Raw genomic sequence first — 27,605 nt, 5'->3', positions numbered from 1 at the left:
GTTGATGACCCCTTCCATTACTTTACTGATGATGGAGAGTAGACTGATGGGGCGGTAATTTGCCATGTTGGATTTGTCCTGCTTTTTGTGTATAGGACATACCTGGGCAATTTTCCACATAGCCGGATAGATGCCAGTGTTGTAGCTGTACTGGAACAGCTTGGCTAGGGGCGTGGCAAGTTCTGGAGCACAAATCTTTGGATTGGCTGAAGACTGGCATCTGTGATACTGGGGACCTCCAGAGGAGACTGAGATGGATCATCCACTCGGCACTTCTGGCTGAAGATTGTAGCAAATGCTTCAGCCTTATCTTTTGCACTGATGTGCTGGGCTCCGCCACCATTGAGGATGGGAATATTTGTGGAGCCTCCTCCTCCAGTGAGTTGTTTAATTGTCCACCACCGTTCACGACTGGATGTGGCAGGACTGCAGAGCTTAGATCTGATCCGTTGGTTGTGGGATCGCTTAGCTCTGTCTATCACTTGCTGCTTATGCTGTTTGGCACGCAAGTAGTCCTGTGTTATAGCTTCACCAGGTTGACACCTCATTTTTAGGTATGTCTGGTGCTGCTCCTGGCATGCCCTCCTGCACTCTTCATTGAACCAGGGTTGATCCCCTGGCTTGATGGTTATGGTAGAGTGGGGGATATGCTGGGCCATGAGGTTACAGATTGTGTCCAAGTACAATTCTGCTGCTGATGATGGCCCACAGCACCTCATGGATGCCCAGTCTTGAGCTGCTAGATCTGTTCGAAATCTATCCCATTTAGCACAGTGGTAGTGCCACACAACACGATGGAGGGTTTTTAAATTTTTTTTGATGTGATGTGGGCTTTGCTGTCTGGGCCAGCATTTATTGCCCATCCCTAATTGCCCTTGAGAAGGTGGTGATGAGCTGCCTTCTTGAACCGCTGCAGTCCATGTGGTGTAGGTACACCCACAGTGCTGTTAGGGAGGGAGTTCCAGGATTTTGACCCAGCGACAGTGAAGGAACGGTGATATATTTCCAAGTCAGTGTGGTGAGTGACTTGGAGAGGAACTTCCAGGTGGTGGTGTTCCCATCTATCTGCTGCCCTTGTCCTTCTAGATGGTAGGAGTTGCTGGTTTGGATGCAGCACCTGTGGAGAGAGAGAGAGAGAGAGAGAGAGACAGCGTTGGGGCAGTGTTTTCAGCTTGGCAGCGGCCACGTCCCAACGTCATTGTGGGATATTTTGGTCGGCGGGCACTCGCGAGAGTCGGCAGCACGCCCACTGACAATTAAGAGGGTTATTAAGCCCATTAATCAATTAATTAATTTGAACTTTGCCCTGCCCGTCCAACCTTACGGTTGGCGGGTGGGTGAATAGGCCAGGCGGCCTTTGTATTTTATGTGAAACCTCATCCACAGACGCGATGAGGTTTCCAACAGCAAATCTTAAAAATAGTAAAAAATGTTTAAACTCATTTTTAACATGTCTCGGTTCATGTGACAGAGTCACATGGGGACATGTTTCCCTTATTTTGCTAATCTTTATTTTTAATTTTTACATCTTCAGCTCCCTAAGGAAGCTCTGTGCCTTCAGGGAGCTTTTAATGAGCGTACCCCGTTCTGGAGAAGAGTCATACGGACTCGAAACCTTAACTCTCTTTCTCTTGTCACAGATGCTGCCAGACCTGCTGGGTTTTTCCAGCATTTTCTGTCTTCCTTTCAGATTTCCAGTATTTTGCTTCTGTTCTAAGAGAGATTGTTGCAGAGATAGTGGGTGTGCTGGGTATGATTTCCAAAGCTCTCTCAATTTTAGAACATTTCCAATGGATTGGAAGTTAGCAAATGTAACACTGCTATTTAAGAAAGGAGGGAGGGAGAAACTGGGAACTGCAGGCCAGTTAACCTGACATCAACCCTCAGAAAAGTGTGGAATCTATTATTAAGGAAGTCTTAACAATGCACTTCAAAAAGCGTAGTATGATTATAACAAGTCAGTGTGGTTTTACAAAAGGGAAATAGTGTTTGATGTTTTTTTTTGATGATGTAGGAGATGGTGACAGAGTGATAATGTCACTGGATTAATAATCGAGAAGCCCAGGCTAATGCTCTAGGGACATAGGTTCAGACCCCACCAAGGCAGCTGGTGGAATTTAAATTCAATTAATAAATCCACAATTGAAAGTTAGCCTCAGTAACGGTAACCATGACAAGTACCATTGATTGTTGTAAAAACCCATCTGGTTCACTAATGTCCTTTGGGGAAGGAAATTTGCCATCCTTATCTGTTCTGGCCTATATGTGATTCCAGACCCACAGCAATATGGTTGACTCTTATCTGCCCTCTGAAATGGCCAAGCAAGCCACTCAGTTCAAGAGCAATTAGGGATGGGCAACAAATGCTGGCCTTGCCAGCAACGTCCATAAAAGATTAAAGAAATGTAACTAGTAGGGCAGATAAAAGGGAACCAGTATCACAGAATCTCACAGTGCAGAAGAGGCCCTTTGGCCCATCGAGTCTGCACCAAAACGTGCAAAACACCTGACCTACCTACCTAATCCCATTTACCAGCACTTGGCCCATAGCCTTGAATGTTATGACGTGCCAAGTGGTCATCCAGGTACTTTTTAAAGGATGTGAGGCAACTTCCCTCCACCACCCTCCCAGGCAGCGCATTCCAGACCGTCACCACCCTCTGGGTAAAAAAGTTTTTCCTCACAACCCCCCTAAACCTCCTGCCCCTCACCTTGAACTTATGCCCACTTGTGACTGACCCTTCAACTAAGGGGAACAGCTGCTCCCTATCCACCCTGTCCATGCCCCTCATAATCTTGTACACCTCGATCAGGTCGCCCCTCAGTCTTCTCTGCTCCAACGAAAACAACCCAAGTCTATCCAACCTCTCTTCATAACTTAAATGTTTCATCCCAGGCAACATCCTGGTGAATCTCCTCTGTACCCCCTCCAGTGCAATCACATCCTTCCTATAATGTGGTGACCAGAACTGACACAGTACTCCAGCTGTGGCATCACCAAGGTTCTATACAACTCCAACATGACCTCCCTACTTTTGTAGATGTAGTATGCTTGGATTTCCAAAAGGCATTCAATAAGCTGCCACACAAAAGGTTAAAACATGCGGTTAAGGGCTCATGGAGTTGGCGAGTAATCTATTAGCATGGATAGAGGATTGATTAACAGATAGGAGACAGAGAGTAGGGATAAATGGGGCATTTTCAAGCAGGCTGTGACTGGTGGAGTGCCACAAGGGTCAGTGTTGGGGCCTCAACTACTTATAATCTATAGTAATGACTTGGACAAAGAGACAGAGAGTATTGTATCTAAGCTTGCTGATGATAGAAAGCTAGATTAGGAATGTAAGCTGTGAGGAGGACACAAAGAGGCTGCAAAAAGACATAAACAGGTTGAGTGAGCAGACAACAAGGTGGCTGATGAAGTATAATGTGGGGAAGTGTGAAGTTATTCACTTTGTTCGTAAGAATAGGAAAGCATGAAATTTGTACATGTTTATGTTCAGGTTATTTAGGACTGAGATGAAGAGAAATTACTTCCCTCAAAAGGTTGTGAATCTTTGGAATTCTCTACCCCAGAGGGTTGTGGATGCTCCATTGGTGAATATATTGAAGGCTGGGATGGACAGATTTTTGCTTTCTAGGGGAATTAAGGGATTTGGGGGATGGGGGATAAATGGAGCTAAAGCCCAGGATCAGGCTGGATTGTATTGAATGGTGGAGCAGACTCGACGAGCTGAACCATCTACTCCTGTTTCTTATGTTCTCCTTTCTTTCCTTCCTTATCTTTTTTGAATATCTTGTATCCAGGAATAATTAGTTCCCAGGCCTGCTCTCTTTTTTTTTGAGCCTCTGTTGTAGCCAGTATCACATATTCACTTGGCTATCTGTACCTGCAGCTCCCTCACTTTACTGAACACCCTCCATTCCTTCACATACATCCACTGTAACCTTCCTATAAACCTTACTGCACTCCCTCTTACCCTGACGCCACCTAACTATTTGTTACTCTAGTGTTATCTCTCTCTCCCGCCTCCCAGCTAGGTTAGTGCAATTTAAATTACAGTTTTTAAAGTCCTAATTTAAATTCAGAAATTTAACTAAGTTTCAGTTTGAAATATACTTACCCAATACCACATATTAGTGACTACACAGTGACCAAATTGCCAACTTTTACATTTACACTATGTGACCACTCTCACAGTTGTTTAGCGTTGACAGGCAGGAATTAGTGTATACCTGGGTGTGCTGGTACCTGTGGGTTATGTGGAGAGAAGGGGTGTGATTATAGATTGTGGGTGCTGCAGTACATGACTCTTATTTCTTTCCTCTCAGGTCCTACAATATTAACAGATTGGCCTGTCAGGAAGTGGAAGACCTTCTGTCTATTGGTGAGTGGCACAGTGAATGGTGAGTTGGTCTGAGAAACCCTCTCCATATACAGGAGGGCTGGAGGAGATTATAGAGAGGATCAGAAAGGTTATAGCACAGAAGGAGACCATTTGGCCCATGATGCCCCTGCTGACTTCAAAAACAACTCAGCTAGTCTTATTCCCCGTAACCCTGCACATGTTTTCTGTTCAGATGTTTACTCAATTCCCTTTTCATGGCCATGACTGAACCTGCCTCCACCACACACTCAGTGCATTTCAGACCCTAGTAAGGAGAGGGGCTGTTTCAAGGAGGGATTTGAAAACATCATTTGACAGGAGCCAGTGTAGGTCAGTGAACACGGGTGATAGGTGAAAGGCAGCAGACCAGGCGCTGGAAGATGGTGACTAAGGAGTCTTAATTTAAAAAAATAAAACAGAAAATGCTAGAAAAACTCAACAGGTCTGGCAGCATCTGGAGAGAGAAACAGAGTTAACATTTTGAGTCTGTATGACTTCTTTAGAGCTAAAGAGGAGTAGAAATGTGATGAAATTTATACTGTTTAAAAGGAGTGGAGCAGGTGAAGCTGGATAGAAGGTCAGGGATAGGTGGGAGCTAAGGAGAAATTTGACAAAAATGTCATGGACACAGGACAAAGGAAGCATTAATGGCAGTGTTAAAGACTAAAGAATGTGCTGATAGTGGCAAAAGGGTAAGATAGCAGAATGTATTAATAACAGAACAAGAGTCAGTGCTCTGAAAGCACTTTACAGCCTTCCAGAGTTAACACTGAGTTCCAACAACTTCAGACCATGAACTCTCTCTTCCATCTTTACCTCTTTTTTAAATCCATTTTTAAAAATGTATTTATTCTTTTTAATCCTTTTTCCTAACCCACCCTTCCACACAGGGCCATCTGCCACCAGTTGCTACATTGCACTTTCTCAAAGCGCTGACCCTTGTTCTGCTGTTATCGCATTCTGCTTTTACCTTTAGCCACTATCAGCACCTTCTTTAATCCTCACCATTAACACTCCCTTTGTCCTGTGTCCATGACATCTTTGTCAATCTCTCCTTAGCTCCCACCTATCCCTGACCTCCTATCCAGCTTCACCTGCTCCACCCCTTTTAAACAGTATAAATTTCATCACATTTCTACTCCTCTTTAGCTCTGAAGAAGAGTCATACAGACTTGAAATGTTAACCCTGTTTCCCTCTCCACAGATGCTGCCAGACCTGCTGAGTTTTTCCAGCATTTTGTTTTAATTTCAGATTTCCAGCATCCGCAGTGCTAATTTTTAAAAATCTTTTTGTAAAAATCTAATTTTGTTTGAAGTTAGCATTTAACTGAAATCTACAGTTTAAATTCTAAAGTTCCCAGCCTTAAGCAGGGTTTTAACAAGGTCACCACGGGGTGAGCAGTTGGGCTTAGGTAATTGAAGCAGCAGCTGCAACTGGTACACCTCGATCAGGTCGCCCCTCAGTCTTCTCTGCTCCAACGAAAACAACCCAAGTCTATCCAACCTCTCTTCATAACTTAAATGTTTCATCCCAGGCAACATCCTGGTGAATCTCCTCTGCACCCCCTCCAGTGCAATCACATCCTTCCTATAATGTGGTGACCAGAACTGCACACAGTACTCCAGCTGTGGCCTCAGCAAGGTTCTATACAACTCCAACATGATCTCCCTACTTTTGTAATCTATGCCTCGATTGATAAAGGCAAGAGTCCCATATGCCTTTTTCACCACCCCACTAACATGCCCCTCTGCCTTCAGAGATCTATGGACACACACGCCAAGGTCCCTTTGTTCCTCAGAACTTCCTAGTGTCATGCCGTTCATTGAATACTTCCTTGTCAAATTACTCCTCCAGAGTGTATCACCTCACACTTTTCAGGGTTAAATTCCATCTGACACTTATCTGACCATTTGACCATCCCTTCTATATCTTTCTGTAGCCCAGGACACTCGACCTCACTGTTAACCACCCGGCCAATCTTTGTGTCATCCACAAACTTTCTAATCCTACCCCCCACATAGTCATCTATGTCGTTTATATAAATGACAAATAATAGGGGACCCAGCACAGATCCCTGTGGTACGCCACTGGACACTGGCTTCCAGTCACTAAAGCATCCTTCTGTCATCACCCTCTGTCTCCAACAACTAAGCCAATCTTGAATCCACCTTATCCAATTACCCTGTATCCCATGTGCATTTGCCTTCTTTATAAGTCTCCCATGTGGGACCTTGTCCAAGGCTTTGCTGAAATCCATATAAACTACATCAACTGCACTACCCTCATCTACATACCTGGTCACCTCCTCAAAAAATTCAATCAAATTTGTTAGGCATGACCTCCCTCTGACAAAGCCATGCTGACTATCCCTGATCAAACCTTGCCTCTCCAAGTGGAGATAGATTCTCTCCTTCAGAATTTTCTCCAATAGTTTCCCTACCACTGATGTGAGACTCACTGGTCTGTAGTTCCCTGGCTTATCTCTACAACCCTTCTTAAATAGCGGAACCACATTAGCTGTTCTCTAGTCCTCTGGCACCTCCCCTGTGGCCAAAGAGGAATTAAAAATTTGGGTCAGAGCCCCTGCAATCTCCTCCCTTGCCTCCCTCAGCAGTCTGGGACATAAATCATCCGGACCTGGAGGTTTGCCCACTTTTCCAATACCTTGTCACTCCCTATATCAATTTACTCAGGAACCTCGCAGTCTCTCTCCCCGAGTTCCATACCTTCATCCTCATTCTCTTGGGTGAAGACGGATATGAAGTATTCATTCAACACTCTAGCGATGTCCTCTGACTCCACCCATAGATTGCCCCCTTGGTCCCTTTTGGGCCCTACTCTTTCCCTGGTTATTCTCTTCCCATTGATATACTTATGGAATATCTTGGAATTTTCCCTACTTTTACCAGCCAGAGCTTTCTCATATCCCCTCTTTGCTCTCCTAATTGCTTTCTTAAGCTCCACCCTGCACTTTCTGTACTCCACTGATTTGCTCCCCTTGTACCTGCTATAAGCCTCTTTTCCTTCTCATCGTGACCTGAATATCTTTGGTCATCCATGGTTCTCTGGGCTTGTTACTCCTTCCTATCACCCTAGAGGGAACATGTTGAGCCTATACCCTCCCCATTTCCTTTTTGAACATCCCCCACTGTTCCTCTGTAGATTTCCCCACAAGTAGCTGTTCCCAGTCTACCTTGGCCAGATCCTGCCTTATTTTACTAAAATCCACTCTCCCCCAATCCAAAACATTTTTTTGCAACTTGTCGATTTCTTTGTCCATAACAAAATTAAACTGTAACATGTTGTGGTCGCTAACACTAAAATGCTCCCCCACCACCACCTCAGCCACCTGTCCGGCTTCATTCCCCAGAATTAGGTCCAGCAATGCACCGTCACTTAGATAAAAGCAAAAAACTGCGGATGCTGGAAATCCAAAACAAAAACAAAAATACCTGGAAAAACTCAGCAGGTCTGACAGCATCTGCGGAGAGGAACACAGTTAACGTTTCGAGTCCGTATGACTCTTCAACAGAACCGTTCTGTTGAAGAGTCATACGGACTCGAAACATTAACTGTGTTCCTCTCCGCAGATGCTGTCAGACCTGCTGAGTTTTTCCAGGTATTTTTGTTTCTGCGCTGTCCTTTGTTGGACCCTCTACATATTGATCTAAAAAGTTCTCCTGTACACATTTCAAGAAATCCACTCCATCCAAGCCTTTAACGCTATGTCTATCCCAATTAATGTTGGGAAAGTTGAAATCACCTAATATAATTACCCTATTGTTATTGTTTTTACACACCTCCGCAAATTTGTACATACTTGCTCCTCAATTTCCCACTGACTATCTGGGGGTATATAATAAACACCTAACAATGTGGCTTCCCCTTTTTTATTCCTAAGTTCTACCCACAAAGCTTCATTCAATGCCCCCTCCAAGATATCATCTCTCCTTACTGCAGTAACTGACTCCTTAACTAATAATGCAATGCCGCCGCCTCTTTTACCCCCTCCCCTGTCTCACCTGAAGATTCTATATCCCGGAAAATTGAGCTGCCAATCCTGCCCCTCCCTCAACCACGTCTCAGTGATGGCTACTATATCACAATTCCACGTGTGAATCCTCACCCTTAACTCATCCGTTTTTCCTGTAATACTCCTGGCATTAAAGTAGAGGCCATCCAGCCTTGCCTTACTCCCTTGAAGCATAATGCAGCTGTACTCCCTCTGACTTGACTGTTTCACTGTATTTGATGTGTCTCTATTCTGCTAACATTCTGTGTCCCCTTCCCCTGCCGAATTAGTTTAAACTCCTCCCAACAGCACTAGCAAACATGCCCGCAAGGATGTTAGTCCCGCTCTTGTTCAGATGTAGACTGTCCAGCTTGTACAGGTCCCACCTTCCCCAGAAATAGTCCCAGTGATCCAGGAATCTAAAACTCTCCCTCCTGCACCAACTCTTAAGCCACGTATTCATCTGTGCTATTCTCCTATTTCTGAGCTCGCTAGCACATGGCACTGGGAGTAATCCAGAGATTACAACCCGAGAGGTCTTGCTTTTCAGTCTACTGCCTAACTCCCTGAATTCTTGATGCAAGACCTCATCCCTCTTTCTCCCTATGTCATTAGTACCAACATGTACCATGACCTCTGCCTTATCACCCTCCCCCTTCAGGATGCCCTGCAGCAGTTCAGTGACATCCCGAACCCTGGCAACAGGGCGCAACGTACCATCCTGGAGTCACGTTGATGGCCACAGTAGCGCCTATCTGTTCCCCTGACTATAGAATCCCCTATTACTATTGCTCTTCCTCCCCTCCTGTACAGACAGGCTGCTTGTGGTGCCAGAAGCTTGGCTCTGTCTGCACTCCCTGGAGGAACCAGTGCCCTCATCAGCCTCCAAAATGGAATACCAATTTGCGAGCTGGACCCCAGGGGTCTCCTGAACTACCTGCCTGTTTCTTTTGGACTGCCTGGTGGTCACCCATTCCCTTCCTTCCTCAAGGCCCTTCAGCTGCGGTGTGACCACCTCTCTAAACGTGCTATCCACGATGCTCTCAGACTCGCGGATGCTCCACAGTGTCCCCAGCCCCCGTTCCAGCTCTGAAACCTGAGCTTCCCGGAGCTGCAGCTGGACACACTTCCTGCACACATGCTGGCCCTGGGCACTGGAAATGTTCCCGGCTTCCCACATGGAACACAAGGAGCACACCACGGCTTTGAGCTCTCCTGCCATGACTTTTCCCTTTAAATTTAACCTTTTAGATCAAGTACTCTAGGGCCCTTCTTTCCTGATCCTCGTTACTACAGAAGATACAAACTGTAAAGCACAAAAAAGACCTTAAACTATAAGCAATAAAAGTAGTAAATACTTACCCGACCTTACCCACTACTTACCAGTCATTCCTCTCCCTTGTAGCCTCTACTGCTGCAGCAGGGCAAGACCACTCTCTGAAGATTTAAGAAGTTGGATAGCAAAGGAAAAAATGCAAGGAACACCTTTTCCCCTCTGCATCGATTTCCCACTGTGCACCAAATTGCCAATAGCCACACTCACTCTGGCTGTGCCTCACTCAGGATGAGGTCTCTCCCCTGTTCATGTGCAAGCTCACTATTGCCACAGGATTGGGAGTAGTTTAGAATTCAACAAAGGAGGACCAAGAGATTGATTAAGAGGGAAAAAATAGAGTATGAGAGTAAACTTGCGAGGAGCATAACAGCAAAGTGTAGAAGCTGCTATAACTATCTAAAAGGAAAAAGACCAGTGAACACAAATGCAGGTCCCTTACTGTCTGAATCGGGAGACTTTATAATTGAGAATAAGGAAATAGTAGAGTAATTAAACAACTGCTTTAGTTCTGACTTCACGGAGGAAGACACAAATAACTTCCCAGAAATACTAGGGAACCAAGAGTCTAGTGAGGAGGAGGAATTGAAGGAAATTAGTATTACTAAAACAATAGTGCTGGAGAAATTAATGGGACTGAAAGCCGATAAATCCCCAAGGCCTGATAATCTACATCCCAGGGAACTAAAGGAGGTGGCTATGGAAATGGTGGATGCGTTGGTTGTAATTTTCCAAATTTCTGTAGATTCTGGAACAGTCCCGGTAGATTGGAGGGTGGCAAATGTAACCCCACTATTTAAAAAAGGAGGGAGAAAACAGCGAATTACAGACCAGTTAGCCTAACATCAGTAGTGGGGAAAATGCTAGAGTCTATTATAAAGGATGTGGTAACAGGACACTTAGAAAATACCAATGGGATTAAACAAAGTCAACATGGATTTATGAAAGGGAAATCATGTTTGACAAACCTACTGGAGTTTTTCGAGAATGTAACTAGTAGAATAGATAAGGGAGAACCAGTGGATGTGGTGTATTTGGATTTTCAGAAAGCTTTTGATAAAGTCCCACATAAGAGGTTAGTGTGTAAAATTAAAGCACATGGGATTGTGGGTGATATATTGGCATGGATTGAGAATTGGTTAGCAGACAGGAAACAGAGAGTAGGAATAAATGGGTCTTTTTTGGAGTCGCATGCGGTGGCTAGTGGGGTACCACAAGGATCAGTGCTTGGGTCCCAGCTATTCACAATATATATCAATGATTTGGATGAGGGAACCAAATGTAATATTTCCAAGTTTGCTGATGAAACAAAACTTGGTGGGAATGTGAGCGGTGAGGAGGATGTTAAGAGGCTTCAAGGTGATTTGGAAAGATTGAGTGAGTTGGCAAATACACGGCAGATTCTGTATAACGTGGATAAGTGTGAAGTTATCCACTTCAGCAGGAAAAACAGAATGGCAGAGTATTATTTAAATGGTGATAGATTGTGAAATGTTGATGTACAAAGGGACCTGGGTGTCCTTGTACACCAGTCACTGGAAGCAAGCATGCAGGTGCAGCAAGCAGTTAAGAAGGCAAATGGTATATTGGCTTCATTGTGAGAGGACTTGAGTACAGGAGCAAGGATGTCTTACTGCAGCTGCACAGGGCCTTGATGAGACCATACCCGGAGTATTGTGTGCAGTTTTGGTCTCCTTACCTAAGAAAGGATATACTTGGCATAGAGGGAGTGCAACGAAGGTTCACCAGACTGATTCTTGGGATGGCAGGATTGTCGTATGAGGAAAGATTGGACTGACTAGGCCTGGATGCAGGGGTGATGTTTCCTCTGGCTGGGGGTCTAGAACAAAGGGTCACAGTCTGAGGATACAGGGCAGGCCATTTAGGACTGAGATGAGGAGAAACCTCTTCACTCAAAGAGTGAAATTCTCTACCACAGAGAGCTGTGGAGGCCAAGTCACTGAATATATTTAAGAAGGAAATAGATTTCTGGACTCGAGGCATCAAGGGGTAATGGGAGAGAGCGGGAGTATGGGGAGAGAGCGGGAGTATGGGGAGAGAGCGGGAGTAATGGGGAGAGAGCGGGAGTTATGGGGAGAGAGCGGGAGTTATGGGGAGAGAGCGGGAGTTATGGGGAGAGAGCGGGAGTTATGGGGAGAGAGCGGGAGTTATGGGGAGAGAGCGGGAGTTATGGGGAGAGAGCGGGAGTTATGGGGAGAGAGCGGGAGTATGGGGAGAGAGCGGGAGTTATGGGGAGAGAGCGGGAGTTATGGGGAGAGAGCGGGAGTTATGGGGAGAGAGCGGGAGTTATGGGGAGAGAGCGGGAGTTATGGGGAGAGAGCGGGAGTTATGGGGAAAGAGCGGGAGTTATGGGGAGAGAGCGGGAGTTATGGGGAGAGAGCGGGAGTTATGGGGAGAGAGCGGGAGTTATGGGGAGAGAGCGGGAGTTATGGGGAGAGAGCGGGAGTTATGGGGAGAGAGCGGGAGTATGGCGTGACAGCAGAGAATCAGCCATGATCATACTGAATGGCAAAGCAGGCTCGACAGGTCGAAGGACTGTTGCTGCTCCTATGTTTCTATGTACATGAGGCTTTCAGAGGCAGATGAGCTGAACCAGGACCTAAACAGGACAATGTTCCAGAGGTGGAAATAAGCAGCCTTAGTGATGACACTGATGTGAGGTCAGATTCTCATCTCAGGGCTGAATGGTCACCAAGGTTATGAACTGACTGGTTTAATCTCAGACTGTTACCCAGAAGAGGGATGGAGTCAGTAACTAGGGAGCAGAGTTTGGACCTGGACTGAAATTTGAAGAAATTTCTGCTCATCCAGTACTGGATGTCAGATAAGCAGTCTGTCAATTTAGCAAGACGAGGAACTGAGAGAGGTGGTGGTGATGTAGAGCTGGATGTCGTCAGTGTACACGTGAAAACTAATGCTCTACATTCAGATAATGTCGTTGAAGGGCAGCGTGTAGATGAGGAAGAGGGAACCAAGGGTAGATCCTTGGTGGGGGGGGGTCACCAGAAGTAACAATAAGGGAGCAGGAAGAGAAGCCATTACAAGTGATTCTCTGGCTATGATTAGATAGATAATGGAACCAGGAGAGAGCAGAGCCACCCAGCTGGACGACATTGGAGAGGAGCTGGAGGAGGATGGTGTGGTTCTGAGGTCTGGGTTTGGATCTGGCTACACTCGAGCTTGGGTTTCTGAGTGGAAGGGTTTTGTTCTGCGGGGGCTGTACCTGGGATCCTCCCTTCATGGACTAACCATATGTTTCTGTGTTTTAGCTAAACAGAAGAGTAATGTGGATCTGACCATCAATCGAGAGCTTGTGGAACAAGGTGAGTGAGAGGTGAATTGCAGCCATGGCAGGTATCCCACTAACAAACTATCTACTCTCAACAGCAGGAAAAAGAAAGTTTGCATTTATATAGTGTCTTTCCCACCCTCGGGAGGTGCAAAGTTTTTACAGCCAATGAAGGTGTACTTCCTGTTGTAATGTAGAAGACAGAGCACACTGCAAACCCCTAAAAACAGCAATGAGGCAGTGAATAGTTTCTGTTTTGAGTGATGTTGGTTGAGGGATAAATGTTGCCGGAAGTGGGTTAACTGTCATCCTCAAAATAGTGTCACAAAATCTTATACCACCACCTGAGAGAACAGGCAGGGTGTTGATTCAATGCCTTTTCTGAAAAGCAACACCTCCCACTGTGCAACGCTTACGCAATATTCCCCTCCACCGGGCCGGTGCTTCCTCAGTACTGGCCCTCCGACGGTGCACCACTCAGCACTTTTTAAAAATTCATTCACAGGATGTGGGCTTCACTGGCTACACCAGCATTTATTGCCCATCCCTAGTTGCCCTTGAGAAGGTGGTGGTGAGCTGCCTTCTTGAACCGCTGCAGTCCATGTGGTGTAGGTACACCCACAGTGCTGTTAGGGAGGAAGTTCCAGGATTTTGACCCAGCAACAGTGAAAGAACGGTGATATATTTCCAAGTCAGGATGGTGAGTGACTTGGGGGGGAACTTCCAGGTGGTGGTGTTCCCATCTGTCTGCTGCCCTTGTCCTTCTAGATGGTAGTGGTCGGGGGTTTGGAAGGTGCTGTCTAAGGAGCCTTGGTGAATTCCTGCAGTGCATCTTGTAGATGGTACACACTGCTGCTACTGTGTATCGGTGGTGGAGGGAGTGAATGTTTGTGGATGTGGTGCCAATCAAGCGGCTACTTTGTCCTGGATGGTGTCGAGCTTCTTGAGTGTTGTGGGACCTGCACTCATCCAGGCAAGTGGGGAGTATTCCATCACACTCCTGACTTGTGCCTTGTAGATGGTGGACAGGCCTTGGGGAGTCAGGAGGTAAGTTACTCTCCACAGGATTCCCAGCCTCTGACCTGCTCTTGTAGCCACAGTATTTATATGGCTGGTCCAGTTCAGTTTCTGGTCAATGGTAAACCCCAGAATGTTGATAGTGGGGGATTCAGTGATGGTAATGCCATTGAACATCAAGGGGCGATGGTTAGATTCTCTCTTGTTGGAGATGGTCATTGCCTGACACTTGTGTGGCGCGAATGTTACTTGCTACTTGTCAGCCTAAACCTGGATATTGTCCAGGTCTTGCTGCATTTGGACATGGACTGCTTCAGTATCTGAGGAGTCATGAATGGTGCTGAACATTGTGCAATCATCAGCGAACATCCCCACTTCTGACCTTAGTTATGGAAGGAAGGTCATGGCCCTCCAACAGTGCGCCGCTCCCTCAGTACCAGACCTCCCACAGTGCGCCGCTCCCTCAGTACCGGACCTCCCACAGTGCGCCGCTCCCTCAGTACCAGACCTCCCACAGTGCGCCGCTCCCTCAGTACCGGACCCCCCACAGTGCACCGCTCCCTCAGTACCGGACCCCCCACAGTGCGCCGCTCCCTCGGTACCGGACCTCCCACAGTGCGCAGCTCCCTCAGTACCGGACCTCCCACAGTGCGCCACTCCCTCAGTACCGGACCTCCCACAGTGCGCCGCTCCCTCAGTACCGGACCTCCCACAGTGCGCCGCTCCCTCAGTACCGGACCTCCCACAGTGCGCCACTCCCTCAGTACTGGCCCTGCTGACTGACTGCATGACGCTTCCTCACGACTGACCCGTGTAGGCACCAGTGACATAGGTAGAATTAGGAAAGAGGTTTTCATAGAGAGTATGAGCGGCTCAGCACTAAATTAAAAAACAGAACCTGCTTTTATTACCTGAACCATGTGCAATTTGGCATAGGGTGCATAAAATTAGAGCAATGAATACATCATTCAAAGAGTAGTGTGGGAGAAGTGGGTTGTGGTTCATGGGGCCACTGGCACCAGTCCTGGGGAAGGTGGGTGTTGAGCTGTTGGGACGGTCACACCCGAACTGTGCTGGGACCAGTGTGCTAGCAAAGCCACATAACTAGGGAAGGAGAGGGTATTAAACTAAATAGTGTGGGAGCAAGGGATCAAATGTGGAAAGTTGTGGTATATCAAAGAGTAGAGACAAGGTAAGAGAGGAAAATAGTAACATGGGAAATGAGGGTTGGAGAACAGCAGGAAGAGACAGAGAGAAAAAAACCTCAGAATGCACCAAGAATCAAGACTAGATGTTACAAAGATAACAAAACGGCAAAACTAAAGACTCTGTATCTGAATGCATGTAGCAGTTATAACAAAGTAAATGAATTGATAGCACATATTGAAGTAAATAAATATGATCTGATTGCAATTATGGAGATGTGGCTACAGGATGAGATGGATTGGGTCCTGAATATTGAGGGGTATATGATATTTGAGAAGAATAGGAAGCTAGGTAAAGGTGGAGGGGAAGCACTGTTGATGAAGGATGGCATTGGTGCAGTAGTTAGAGATAACCTTGGTTCAGGAGATCAAGATATAGAATCGGCTTGGGTGGAGATGAGGAATAGTAGGGTAAAGAAGTCACTGGTGGGAGTGGTCTACAGGCCCCCTAACAGTGACCACAATGTAGGACAAGGTATACAAGAATAAATATTGTGTGCTTGTGATAAAGGGACAACAATAATTATGCGTGACTTTAATCTACATATAAACTGGAAAAATCAGATTGGCAGTAGTAGCCTGGATGAGGAGTTCATAGAATGCTTTCGAGAGAGTTTCTTAGAGCAGCATGTTCTGGAACCAACCAGACAGCAGGTTATATTAGACTTGGTATTGTGTAATGTGACTGAATGAATTAATGACCTCAGAGTGAAGGCACCCCTAGATAGCAGCGACCACAAATGAATTTTACATTCAGTTTGAAAGGGAGAAGAGTGGGTCTAAGACTAGTATCTTAAGCTTAAGTAACTCGCTGAAGTGAACTGGGATACTACACTAGGGGAAAGTTCAATAGAGGTAAGGCAAAGAAATCCAGAGCTCTCTGGATGAAAAAGGAAATAGAACTTAAGATAAAGAAGAAAAAGCACGCTTATGACAGGTGTCAGGTGGAAAATACAATTGAGAACCAAGAGGAATCCAGAAGTTGAGAGGAGAGGTGAGAAAACAGGTAAAAGAAGCAAAGAGGGATTATGAGAAAAGACTGGCAGTCAACATAAAGGGGAATCCCAAAGTCTTCTATAGGCATATACATAGTAAAGGGGTGGTAAAAGGAGGAGTAGGGGGCCTGGCTGAGGTCTTCAATGAATACTTTCCATCTCCCTTTACCAAGGAATCAGATGTTACCGTGACCGTAGTGACAGAGGGGGAAACTCAGTCACTATAAGTGGATAAGGAGGAGGTATTGGATAAGCTGTCGGTACTTAACGTTGACAAGGCACTGGGACCGGATGAGATGCATCCAAGAATATTGAAGGAAGTGAGAGTAGAAATTGCAGGAGCGCTGGCCATAATCTTTCAGCCTTCCCTCAACTCGGGAGGTGCCAGAGGACTGGAGAATTGCAAACATTACACCCTTGTTCAAAAAAGGTTGTAAGGATAAGCCCAGCAATTACAGACCAGTCACTTTAACTCCGTTGGTGGGGAGGCTTCTAGAGAAAATTATTCAGGATAGAATTAATAGTCACATGGAAATATGGGTTGATTATGAAGAGCCAGCATGGATTTCTAAAGGGGAAATCATGGTTAACTAACTTGCTGGAGTATTTTGAAGAGGTCACAGAGAAGGCCGATGAGGGTAATGCCGTTGATGTGTACATGGACTTTCAAAAGGCATTGGACACAGTGCCACACAACAGACTTGTGAGAAAAGTTATTGTAGCAACGTGGATACAAAATTAGCTGAAAAATAGGAAGCAGAGAGTAATGGTCAATGGATGTTTTTCAGGCTGGAGGAAGGTTTGTAGTGGAGTTCCCCAGGGGTCGGTATTGGGACCCTTGCTTGTTTTTTTATTCATTCATGGGATGTGGGCTTCGCTGGCTGGGCCCAGCATTTATTGCCCATCCCTAGTTGCCCTTGAGAAGGTGGTGGTGAGCTGCCTTCTTGAACTGGTGTAGGTACACCCACAGTGCTGTTAGGGAGGGAGTGCCAGGGTTTTGACTCAGCGACAGTGAAGGAACGGTGATATATTTCCAAGTCAGGATGGTGAGTGACCTGGAGGGGAACTTCCAGGTGGTGGTGTTCCCATCTATCTGCTGCCCTTGTCCTTCTAGATGGTAGAGGTCGTTTGTTTGGAAGGTGCTGTCTTAGGAGCCTTGACGAATTCCTGCAGTGCATCTTGTAGATGGTACACACTGCTGTTACTGTGTGTCGGTGGTGGAGGGAGTGAATGTTTGTGGATGTGGTGCCAATCAAGCAGCTGCTTTGTCCTGGATGGTGTCAAGCTTCTTGAGTGTTGTGGGAGCTGCACTCATCCAGGCAAGCGGGGAGTATTCCATCACACTCCTGACTTGTGCCTTGTAGATGGTGGACAGGCCTTGGGGAGTCAGGAGGTGAGTTACTCGTCGTACGATTCCTAGCCTCTGACCTGCTCTTGTAACCACGGTATTTATATGGCTAGTCCAGTTCAGTTTCTAGTCAATGGTAACCCCCAGGCTGTTGATAGTGGGGGATTCAGTGATGGTAATGCCATTGAACATCAAGGGGCGATGGTTAGATTCTCTCCTGTTGGAGATGGTCATTGCCTGACACTTGTGTGGCGTGAATGTTACTTGCCACTTGTCAGCCTAAACCTGGATATTGTCCAGGTCTTGCTGCATTTGGACATGGACTGCTTCAACATCTGAGGAGTTGCGAATGGTGCTGAGCATTGTGCAATCATCAGCGAACATCCCCATTTCTGACCTTATGATGGAAGGAAGGTCATTGCTGAAGCAGCTGAAGATGGTTGGACCGAGGACACTACCCTGAGGAACTCCTGCAGTGATGTCCTGGAGCTGAGATGACTGACCTCCAACAACCTCAACCATCTTCGTTTGTATTAGGTATGACTCCAACCAGTGGAGAGTTTTCCCCCTGATTCCCATTGACTCCAGTTTTGCTAGGGCTCCTTGATGCCACACTCGGTCAAATACTGCCTTGATGTCAAGGGCAGTCACTCTCACCTCACCTCGGGAGTTCAGCTCTTTTGTCCATGTTTGAACCAAGGCTGTAATGAGGTCAGGAGCTGAGTGGCCCTGGCAGAATCCAAACTGGGCGTCAGTGAGCAGGTTATTGCTAAGCAAGTGCCGCTTGATAGCACTGTTGATGACCCATTCCATTACTTTAGTGATGATCAAGAGTAGACTGATGGGGCGGTAATTGGCCGGGTTGGATTTGTCCTGCTTTTTGTGTACAGGACAAACCTGGGCAATTTTCCACACAGCCGGGTAGATGCCACTGTTGTAGCTGTATTGGAACAGCTTGGCTAGGGACGCAGCCTGATATATATAAATGATCTAGATCTTGGTGTGCAGGGAACAATTTCAAAGTTTGCGGATGATATGAAGCTTGGGAGTGTTGTGAACTGCGAGGAGGATGGTGTGGAACTTCAAAAGGACATAGACAAGTTGGTGGAGTGGGCAGATAAGTGGCAAATGAAGTTCCATGTGGAGAATTGTGGGGTGATGCATTTTGGTTGGAAGAACATGGACAGACAATATAAAATAAGGGGTACAACTCTAAAGACTGTCCAGGAGCAAAGGGACCTGAGTGTATATGTGCATAAATCATTGAAAGTGGTAGGACAGGTGGAGAGAGCAGTTAATAAAGCAAATAGTATCCTGGGCTTTATTAATAGGGGCATAGAGTACAAGAGCAGGGAGGTTATGCTGAATTTATATAAGTCACTAGTTAGACCTCAACTGGAATATTGTGTACAGTTCTGGGAGCCACACTTTAAGAAAGATGTGAACACATTGGAGAGAGTGCAGAAGAGGTTTACAAGAATGGTTCTTGGGATGAGAAACTTCAGCTATGAGGATAGATTGGAGAGGTTGGGACTGTTCTCCTTGGAGAGGAGACGGCTAAGAGGAGATTTGATAGGGATGTTCAAAATCATGAGGGGGCTGGATAGGGAGAAACTGTTGCCGCTTGTAAAAGGATCAAGAACGAGAGGGCACAGATTTTAAGTGATTTGCAAAAGAAGCAAATGTGATGTGAGAAAAAACTTTTCCACACAACGAGTGGTTCGGGTCTGGAATGCACGGCCTGGAAGTGTGGTGGAAGCAGGTTCAATCGAGGCATTCAAGAGGGCACTGGATGATTGTTTTTCTTCAAATAATATGCAGGGTTATGGGGAAAAGGCAGGAGATTGGCACTAAGACATAATGCTCATTCGGAGAGCCAGTGCAGACAGGATGGGCTGAATGAAGCAGTGGCAGACACTTAAAAAGGGGATATTTCAGAATACTCAGAATAAGCATATTCCTACTCAGAAGATTGTGATATTCCTACGATAAAGAAAAATTCTAAAGGGAGCACCCACCATCTGTGGTTAACTAAAGGAGTTAGGGAAAGCATCAAACTTGGGGGGGAAAAGCATATAACTGCGCAAAGCTGAGTGGCAGGACTGGTGATTGGTCAGAATATAAAGAAAGACAGAGAATGACTGAAAGGTTAGAGTATTAGAGGAAGCTAGCTAGAAATGTAAAAACGGATATCAAGAGTTTCTACAGATACTTAAAAAGAAGAGTAAGTAAAGTGAGTGTTGGTCCTCTAGAGAGTGACAGTGGGAGTTAATAGTAGATAATATAGAAATGGTGGATGAAATGAACAAATACTTTGCTTCTATCTTCACTATAGAGGATACACAAAACATTCCAGTAATAGCTGTAAATCAGGAGGTGGAAGGGAGAGGGGAAATTGGTGAAATTGCAGTCACTAGGGAAGCAGTACTGAGGAAATTGATGGAGCTGTGGGTTGGCGAGTCTCCGGGTCCTGATGGACTACACCCTAGGGTCTTAAAAGAGGCGCTAATGAGGTAGTAGATGCGCTGGTGTTCATTTTTGAAAATTCTTTAGATTTTGAAAAGGTTCCATCAGACTGGAAGTAGCAAATATAACCCCTCTATTCAAGAGAGGAGAGAGGCAGAAAACAGGAAACTATAGGCCAGTTAGCCTGACATCTGTCATGGGGAAGGTGTTAAGGAGGTTATAGCTGGGCACTTAGAAAAACTCAATAGTTAGCATGGTTTTGTGAAAGGGAAATTATGTTTAACCAATTAATTAGAGTTCGCTGAAGGAGTAACATGTGCAGTAGATAAAGGGGAATCTGTAGATGTGCTGTACTTGGGATTTCCAGAAGGCATTTGTTATGACGTGGCAGATGATGTGTGCCAGGTGGACCAAACCCACAAGGGAAACTTAGTCACGCTATCACATGGCTTTGCAATTTGTATTTATTACGAGAAGATATGTGCACTGATTTCAGAAGTAATAAGTCCACTGAGACCTTCAGAGATTTAAAAAAATTAAATTAAAATATTTATTAGCAAAAGAAAAGATGTCAATCACATTCACAAGACTGCAATTACTACTACAATAACTTCTAAAATTCCTAATTAACCTGACCCCACCCCAGTTACACCCCCTTTAAGGCAATGCTCCAAAAATAGATTTTAGATTTAAGACAAACTCAGCAAGTTAACACCATACCCTGGACAGAGGAATTCCAAATGGCTTTTCTCCAGCTTCAGCTCCATTATATAGCAGACTTATGCAAAAATGCTGGAGACTTCATTAAGGCTATTTCACACGCTCCTGTTAGATCGCACATGGCCTTCTGAGGCACAGCCTTTAATTCTCCTTTATATATGTTTCTCCCTTTTTAGTGTGTAAATTCTATTGTCCCATGTGTCTTTGAAACTGTATCTTCCTCACAATATAAAAACTTTCATGTTGTCACTATATATTGTCAGTAACCTTTGGGAAAAATGAACACATTCCTTAGTCTTGCCTATCTGGCTAGTTGTAAACACACTCGGATCCCTTTGAAATCCAAATCTCCCTTCACTTATTTAAAAATGCAGATTCCCTTCACACCTTACATGCTAAACCCAGATCCATGTTTACTCATTAGCGTGTTAACCACCTAGCTTCTTTCAATGATTTAAACCTGCAGTCTACTTGACTCCAAATGTAAATAAATCACACATAGACAGACCCAACTATACTTACCCCCATAAACCTACTTCATAAACCAGAAGAATATGATGAAAATTATTATACTTTCATGACACATTTGATAAGATGCCACATCAAAGATTATTGCAGAAAATAAAAGTCGTGGTGTAGGGGGTAACATATTAGCCTGGATAGAAGATTGGCTGGCTGGGAGAGAACAGAGAGTATGCATAAATGGGTCTTTTTCAGATTGGCAGGATGTGACAAGCGGAGTCCCACAGGGATCTGTGCTGGGGCCTCGACCTTTTACAATTTACATCAATGATTCAGATGAGGGAGTGAAGACATGGTAACTAACTTTGCAGATGACACAAAGATAGGTAGGAAAATACGTTGTGAAGAGAAGGTTGCAGATACAAATAGGTTGAGTGAGTGGGCAAAAATCTGGCAAATGGAGTTTAATGTGAGAAATTGTAAAGTTGTTCACTTTGGCAGGAAGAATAAAAAAAGCAGAGTATTACTTAAACGGAGAATGACTGCAGAATTCCGAGGTGCAGAAGGATCTAGGTGTTCTCATGCTTGAGTCACTAAAAGTTAGTATGTAGGTACAACAAGTAATCAAGGCTAATGGAATGCTATCCTTTATTACGAGAGGGATTGAACATAAAAGTAAGGGTGTTTTGCTTCAGTTTTACAAGGCATTGGTGAGACCGCACTTCAAATACTGTGTGCAGTTTTGGTCTCCTTATTTAAGGAAGGATGTAAATGCATTGGAGGTGGTTCAGAGGAGGTTTACTAGATTGACACCTGGAATGAGTGGGTTGTCTTATGAGGAAAGGTTGGAGAGACTGGGCTTGTTTCCACTGGAGTTTAGAAGAGTGAGGGGTGATTTGATTGAAGTTATACAAGATCCTGAACGGCCTTGACAAGGTGGACGTGGAAAGGATGTTTCCTCTTGTGGGTGAGTCCAGAACTAGGGAGCACTGTTTTAAAATTAGGGGTCGCCCCTTTAGGACAGAAATGAGGAGAAATTTTTTCAGAGGGATGTGCGACTTTGGAACACTCTGCCTCAGAAGATGGTGGATGTGGGGTCACTAAATATTTTTAAGACAGAGGTAGATTGATTGCCTGACAAGAATTTAAGGTTATCGGAGTAGATGGGAATGTGGAACTTGAAACAAAAAGATCAGCCATGATCTTATTGAATGGTGGAGCAGGCTCAAGGGGCCGAATGGCCTACTTCTCCTATTTCATATGTTCCTATGACCCTCCTGACTAACAGTGCGGTGCTCCCTCACGACTGTATAGGTTTTGTGCTCATTTCCCTGAAGTTGAACCTGAATCCAGAACCTTTTATCTTTGGCATTAGCACAGTTTATTACCCTAGTTGACACAATATCAGATGCAAGGCGGACCCTTCTCACTTGTACCCTACTCACACCATTATGTCCTCGGGGGTCGAGGCTCCCCCTCAGTCCCACATCCCTCCAGCCCTCAGTCTCTTTGTATTGTAGAAACATCTAGGAACACAGTCTCTCACTGCTTTGTCCAGCGTCTATATTCCATATCTCGATTGCCCGGCTCCTAAATCCTGACTGTGTGTTTAACTGCAATGTGCTTTGATCTGACATGGATGACATTGTAAGGTTAACCCATCCTTTCCTCTCTGCAGTCACTGATCACTACAACCAGTCGCTTATATTCTGCCCTGAGGAGCCCAAGATCTTCTTCAGTATCCGAGAGCCCATTGTAAACCGAGTCTTCACCAGCTCTCAGCACCGAGGCTTCACCAGCAAGTGTGTGTCCTTCATTGAGATCTGCCCACTACTCTCCTATTGACCAGTCAATGTCTTACAAAAAATAATCTGTCTGCTCACATCGCTTCCTTTCTGCACAATGTGTATTTGTTGTTATGTTTCTGTCACATTTTTTTGTGCTGGCTTTTCCAAGTGAAAATTCCTGTGTCCACAATGGAATTTTCCTATGTAAACACACCGTATAATGACAGAATCTGCCCACTGGCTGGTTTGCCCAGGTTAAACATTTTCCGTGCCTGTTGACTTGTTTCATGTTGAGGTGGTTTTCATTTTTAAATATTACTGTTTTTGGTAAAATAACAATGTATTTACAGCACAGAAACAGTCCATTTGGCCCATCTGCTCCGTGCTGGTGTTTATGATACACACAAGCCTCCTCCCGCCCTGTCTTCACCTTACCCGATCACCGTACCCTTCTATTTCTTTCTCTATTGTGTCTATCTCGCTTTCCCTTAAATACATCAATACTATTCACCTCAACTACCCCCAATCTTCTCAACCACCCCTAATCTTATCTGATGGTTACTTACCCAATCTCCGAGCCAGCGCATAGCCCCTAACCAGCCAACTATCTGATCAGTTATTTTAAATGAAGCATTAACGACACAAAACATATCACTGGATACGTTTAGAGTCAGTGAGTCATTATGGTACTTGAGGAGGCCATTCAGTCCATTGAGTCCATGCTGGTTCTCTGCAGAACAATCCAGTTAGTCCTATTCCCCCACTCTGTCCCTATCTCCAGTTGCATTTCACCCTGGCTAGATGCGTTCTCCTCTTGCTGCAATTAGCCGTATTCCAGAAGTTCTGTATTAGATTGTTCCTTGCTCTTCATTACTGAGCTAAACCTTATGTTACAATGATCACTCTCAGCCAAGTGTTCCCTCACCAACGCTTCAGCCCCCATGAGACCCACCTCATTTCCAAGCACCAGATCCAGCAATGCCTCCTTTCTAGTTGAGCTGAGAACACACCAATCGAGGAAGTCCTGAACACTTTTCAGGAGTTCCTCCCCTTCCTTACCCTTACTCTAACATTAACCCTATCAATATTTGGATAATTTCACATGTCCCGTATCACTATTGCACATCTGTGATTTCCCTGCAGATTTGTTCCCCTACCTCCCTTTCACTATTTGGAGGCCTATAGAACACCCACAATGACATGGTCAGACCTGTTTTACTTTTCAACTCTAACCAAATGGATTCTGTCTTTGCCTCCTCTAGGACACCCCCTCTTTCTCACACTGCAATGTCTCGAATCAGCAATGCTGTTCCACCTCCCTTTTTTCCTTCTCTATCTTTCCTGAATACTTTATATCCCTGTGCCCTGTTCTCACCATTTTGAAGCCATGTTTCAGTGATTGTCGCTACATCATATTCCCACATGACTATTTTCCCCTGTAGGTCACCAACTTTATTTACCACACTTTGTGTGTTTCCATACATACATTCTAATGCTGTCTTTGTGTTCCTCATTGTCCTTAGTCCTCTCCTGTCTAATATGGAACCAAATCCTTCTCTATCCCTATCCAACACTCTCACTTTAAGCACCTTGTTTCTCTTTTCTACTTCTATTCGCTGATTCCCACCACCCTGCCGATTTAGTTTAAACCCTCCCCAAGCACAGTAGGAATCTCCCCGCCAGGTGATTGTGAATTTTGACAGAATTTTGTGATTTGAAGAAAGCGCAAACAGCACCATCCGGTAGTCAACCTCTGCAGTTACAGTGTGATGAGTTTACATAGGAAAATCCCATTCTAAATGTGCACAGGAGAGCTGATAATGGGAAAGGATTAATATAAAGAGAGAGAGAGAACAGGAAGTGTGTACTGACATGACTTTCAGTAAGTTATAGATTCAGCCTGATAGTTAGTGTCCCTATCGAGGGATATGGAACGAAGATGAGTAAATTGAGCTGATTTGCAGAGCAGTCATGATCTCATTGAAAGGTAAAGCAAGCTTGAGGAACATAGGAGGAGGTTCTTCAGCTCCTCAACCCTGTTTTATCATTCACTTAGATCCTGACTGTTCTGGATCCCAACTCCATTTATCTGCCTTTGCTCAATAGCTTTTGATGGCCGTGACTAACCTGGAAGTCTGATTGCCACCCGCCCCCCAATTATCCACAGACATTTGAGGAAAGTTCCAAATTTCCACAACACTTTATGTAATACTTCTTGACATCGCCCCTGATCAGTCTGTCTCTAATTTTAAGGTTTTGCCTCCTAATCCTGGATTCCTTTCTGAGGAGAAACAGTTTCTTTCTATTCATACAATCAGCTCATTAAACAACAGAATTAGATCACACCTTTATCTCCTATACTGGAGAGTGCATACCTGGTCTATGCAACCTGTTCTCATCATTCACCCATTTTCACTCTGGAACAGTCAGGTGCTTTAGAATGGCCTCCCGCCAGTGTTCAGAGACAGTGGAACTAGGTGGAACATATTGGACTTCAAAACAGGAAGTCAGCATCAAGAGGGTTTCGCAGAGAGCACGGGGAGACTCTGATGGGCAAGAGCTCTGAGGGGAGCTCAGGCTGTCTGGTGGGTAGCATTGGGATGGGAAGTTCTGATGGGTCATACAGCTTTGTAATTGAGCTGAGCTCCAGTGTGGGTTCCTAATCTCCCTCTCACTCTTCTCTCTGTCTCTCACTCCTCTGTAGGATGTGTGTCCGGTCGAGGTGCTGGGATGCCTGTATGGTGGTGGATGGCGGGACCTCCTTTGAGTTCAATGATGGTGCGATCGCCACGCTGACTGTGGATGAGGAAGATGCCTTATGCACAGTTGTCCTGGAGGATTGAGGTTTCCTCCCTATGGATTGTGCCATACTACTGAGTGAATGTCAGTGGGCTGTGTGCAGTTGCGTTCACTGCCTTTCCTGTGTGAGTGGCAGAAATGTCTGAGGTTTTGAGCTGCACTCAATTTGATCCTTATGGATTTGGGCTGGGTTTATCTGGGGTTGGGTGGTGATGGGAGGGAGGGGTTGACCTACCAGAGGGTTTTACCTGGAAGTTTTTGTCACAGTTGCAGTGGATTAGAGCCCAGGTTGTCCTTTAGTCAGATCCCTGCCCTCCCAGCTGTCTGAGGGTATGCATCCTATCACAGGCTGACATTGCCCTGGTGAGTTCCATCCCTGCAGCCTGCCTCTCCCTCTCACCAACGCCCCCACCTCTCATGGGGTAACCCTGCTCTACACGCCCCTGTGTGGGCAACAAGGTGCTATGTGATCCAACTGGATCCTGACCCTTCCACTCGGAGGGTGGCACTGAGGCTTGCTGGCTGTGTCAGCTCCCAGTTTAATGGGGCTCAAATCTACACTTTGTGTATTGGTGAGTGGACAGAGGGTTTGATTGGCTTGGGCCTTAACCCTGGCCTCTCCTGTGAGGAGATCCAGTCGACATTGAGGGAGAAGCTAAGAGTGTCACGCCGAGGTGAGTGATGGGATGTCGTGTGTGAGTGTGTGAGTGCTGTGCCAATTCAATCAAATGTGAAGCCAAGTCAAAACCAATAATAAACTTTTAAACAACCTCCAGTGCTTCTGCAGTTGAGTATAGGATAAGCACATGTTCAGCTGCTGTAATCACAGAATGATACAGCACGGGGGTGGTGATTTGGCCCATTGTACCAGTGCCAGCTCTTTAGTAATTAATTAATTCCACTCTCTCCTCTTTTCCCCATAGCTCTGCAAATTTTTTTCCTTCAATTATTTACCAAGTCCCATTTGAAAGTTCCTGTTGAATCTGTTTCCACCACCTGTTCAGACAGCACATTCCAGGTCACAACAACCTTTAAAAAGGTTTTAAAAATTGTTTCCTCATGTCACCTCTTGTTCTTCCGCCAATCACTGTAAATCTGTCCTTTTGTTACTGACCCTATCCAGCTGTTGGAAACCGTTTCTCTTGATTTGCTCTTCAGATTTCTTCCTAACCTGTGTTCTAATGAGAACACCACCAGCTGCTCCAACTTCTGCACATAAACTGTAATCCCTGGTCCCATTCCTGTAAACCCTCTCTACCCCCTCAAAGACTGCTGCCCACAATCAGACACACTCCTCCCGCTCAGCCCTGAGCAGTATTTTTATAAAGGTTTGACTTAACTTGCTTGCTTTTGTGCTCTATTCCTCTCTTAATAAAGCCATAGATTCCGTGTGCTTTCTTCACCTGCCCTGGACCTGACACCCACAGTTCTCTCTGTTCCTGCACCCCCTTTAGAATTATACCCTATATTACCTCTCCTCGAAAAGTATCACTTCATACATTACTGCATTAAATCTCTGTATCTGCCCATTTTACCAGGCTGTCATCCTGTACAGTGTCACAGTCTGGTACAGCCCCACTAGGGAGATGGATGGAGTTGGTAGAAAGGAAAGAAGTTTGTAGCGGGGACTGAAGACAAAAGGCTCTGTTCCAGATACTTCTCGCATTCAGAATATGATAGATGAACTAGTAGAACAAATAGAGACGAGTGAAGAGGGCACTCTCAAGAGTGCATACCTCCACCACACTGTGTTAACTCAACA

At 45.4% G+C, this 27,605-nt stretch overlaps 1 protein-coding gene across 5 annotated transcripts in view; it reads left to right on the top strand.

Moving 5' to 3' along the window:
* Positions 1-26,614, top strand: part of nadk2 (NAD kinase 2, mitochondrial) — a 70,220-nt gene extending 43,606 nt beyond the window's left edge. For 3 of the 5 annotated variants that reach the window (XM_078560126.1, XM_078560115.1, XM_078560106.1), the window contains 4 exons: positions 4,333-4,388; positions 13,025-13,078; positions 22,936-23,059; positions 25,749-26,614. In XM_078560126.1, the coding sequence (XP_078416252.1) occupies positions 4,333-4,388; positions 13,025-13,078; positions 22,936-23,059; positions 25,749-25,887 (373 nt within the window). In that variant the 3' untranslated portion in view covers positions 25,888-26,614. The remainder of the gene's footprint in view (positions 1-4,332; positions 4,389-13,024; positions 13,079-22,935; positions 23,060-25,748) is intronic. The other 2 variants (XM_078560138.1, XM_078560131.1) reach the window with 1 other exon arrangement.
* The last annotated feature ends 991 nt before the right edge of the window (positions 26,615-27,605 follow it).

The sequence above is a fragment of the Cetorhinus maximus genome, chromosome 2 (assembly GCF_964194155.1).
Source record: "Cetorhinus maximus chromosome 2, sCetMax3.hap1.1, whole genome shotgun sequence".
NCBI classification, from domain to species: domain Eukaryota; kingdom Metazoa; phylum Chordata; class Chondrichthyes; order Lamniformes; family Cetorhinidae; genus Cetorhinus; species Cetorhinus maximus.
Note: the sequence above shows the minus strand (reverse complement) of the source record. Positions and strands in the feature narration are given on the sequence as shown.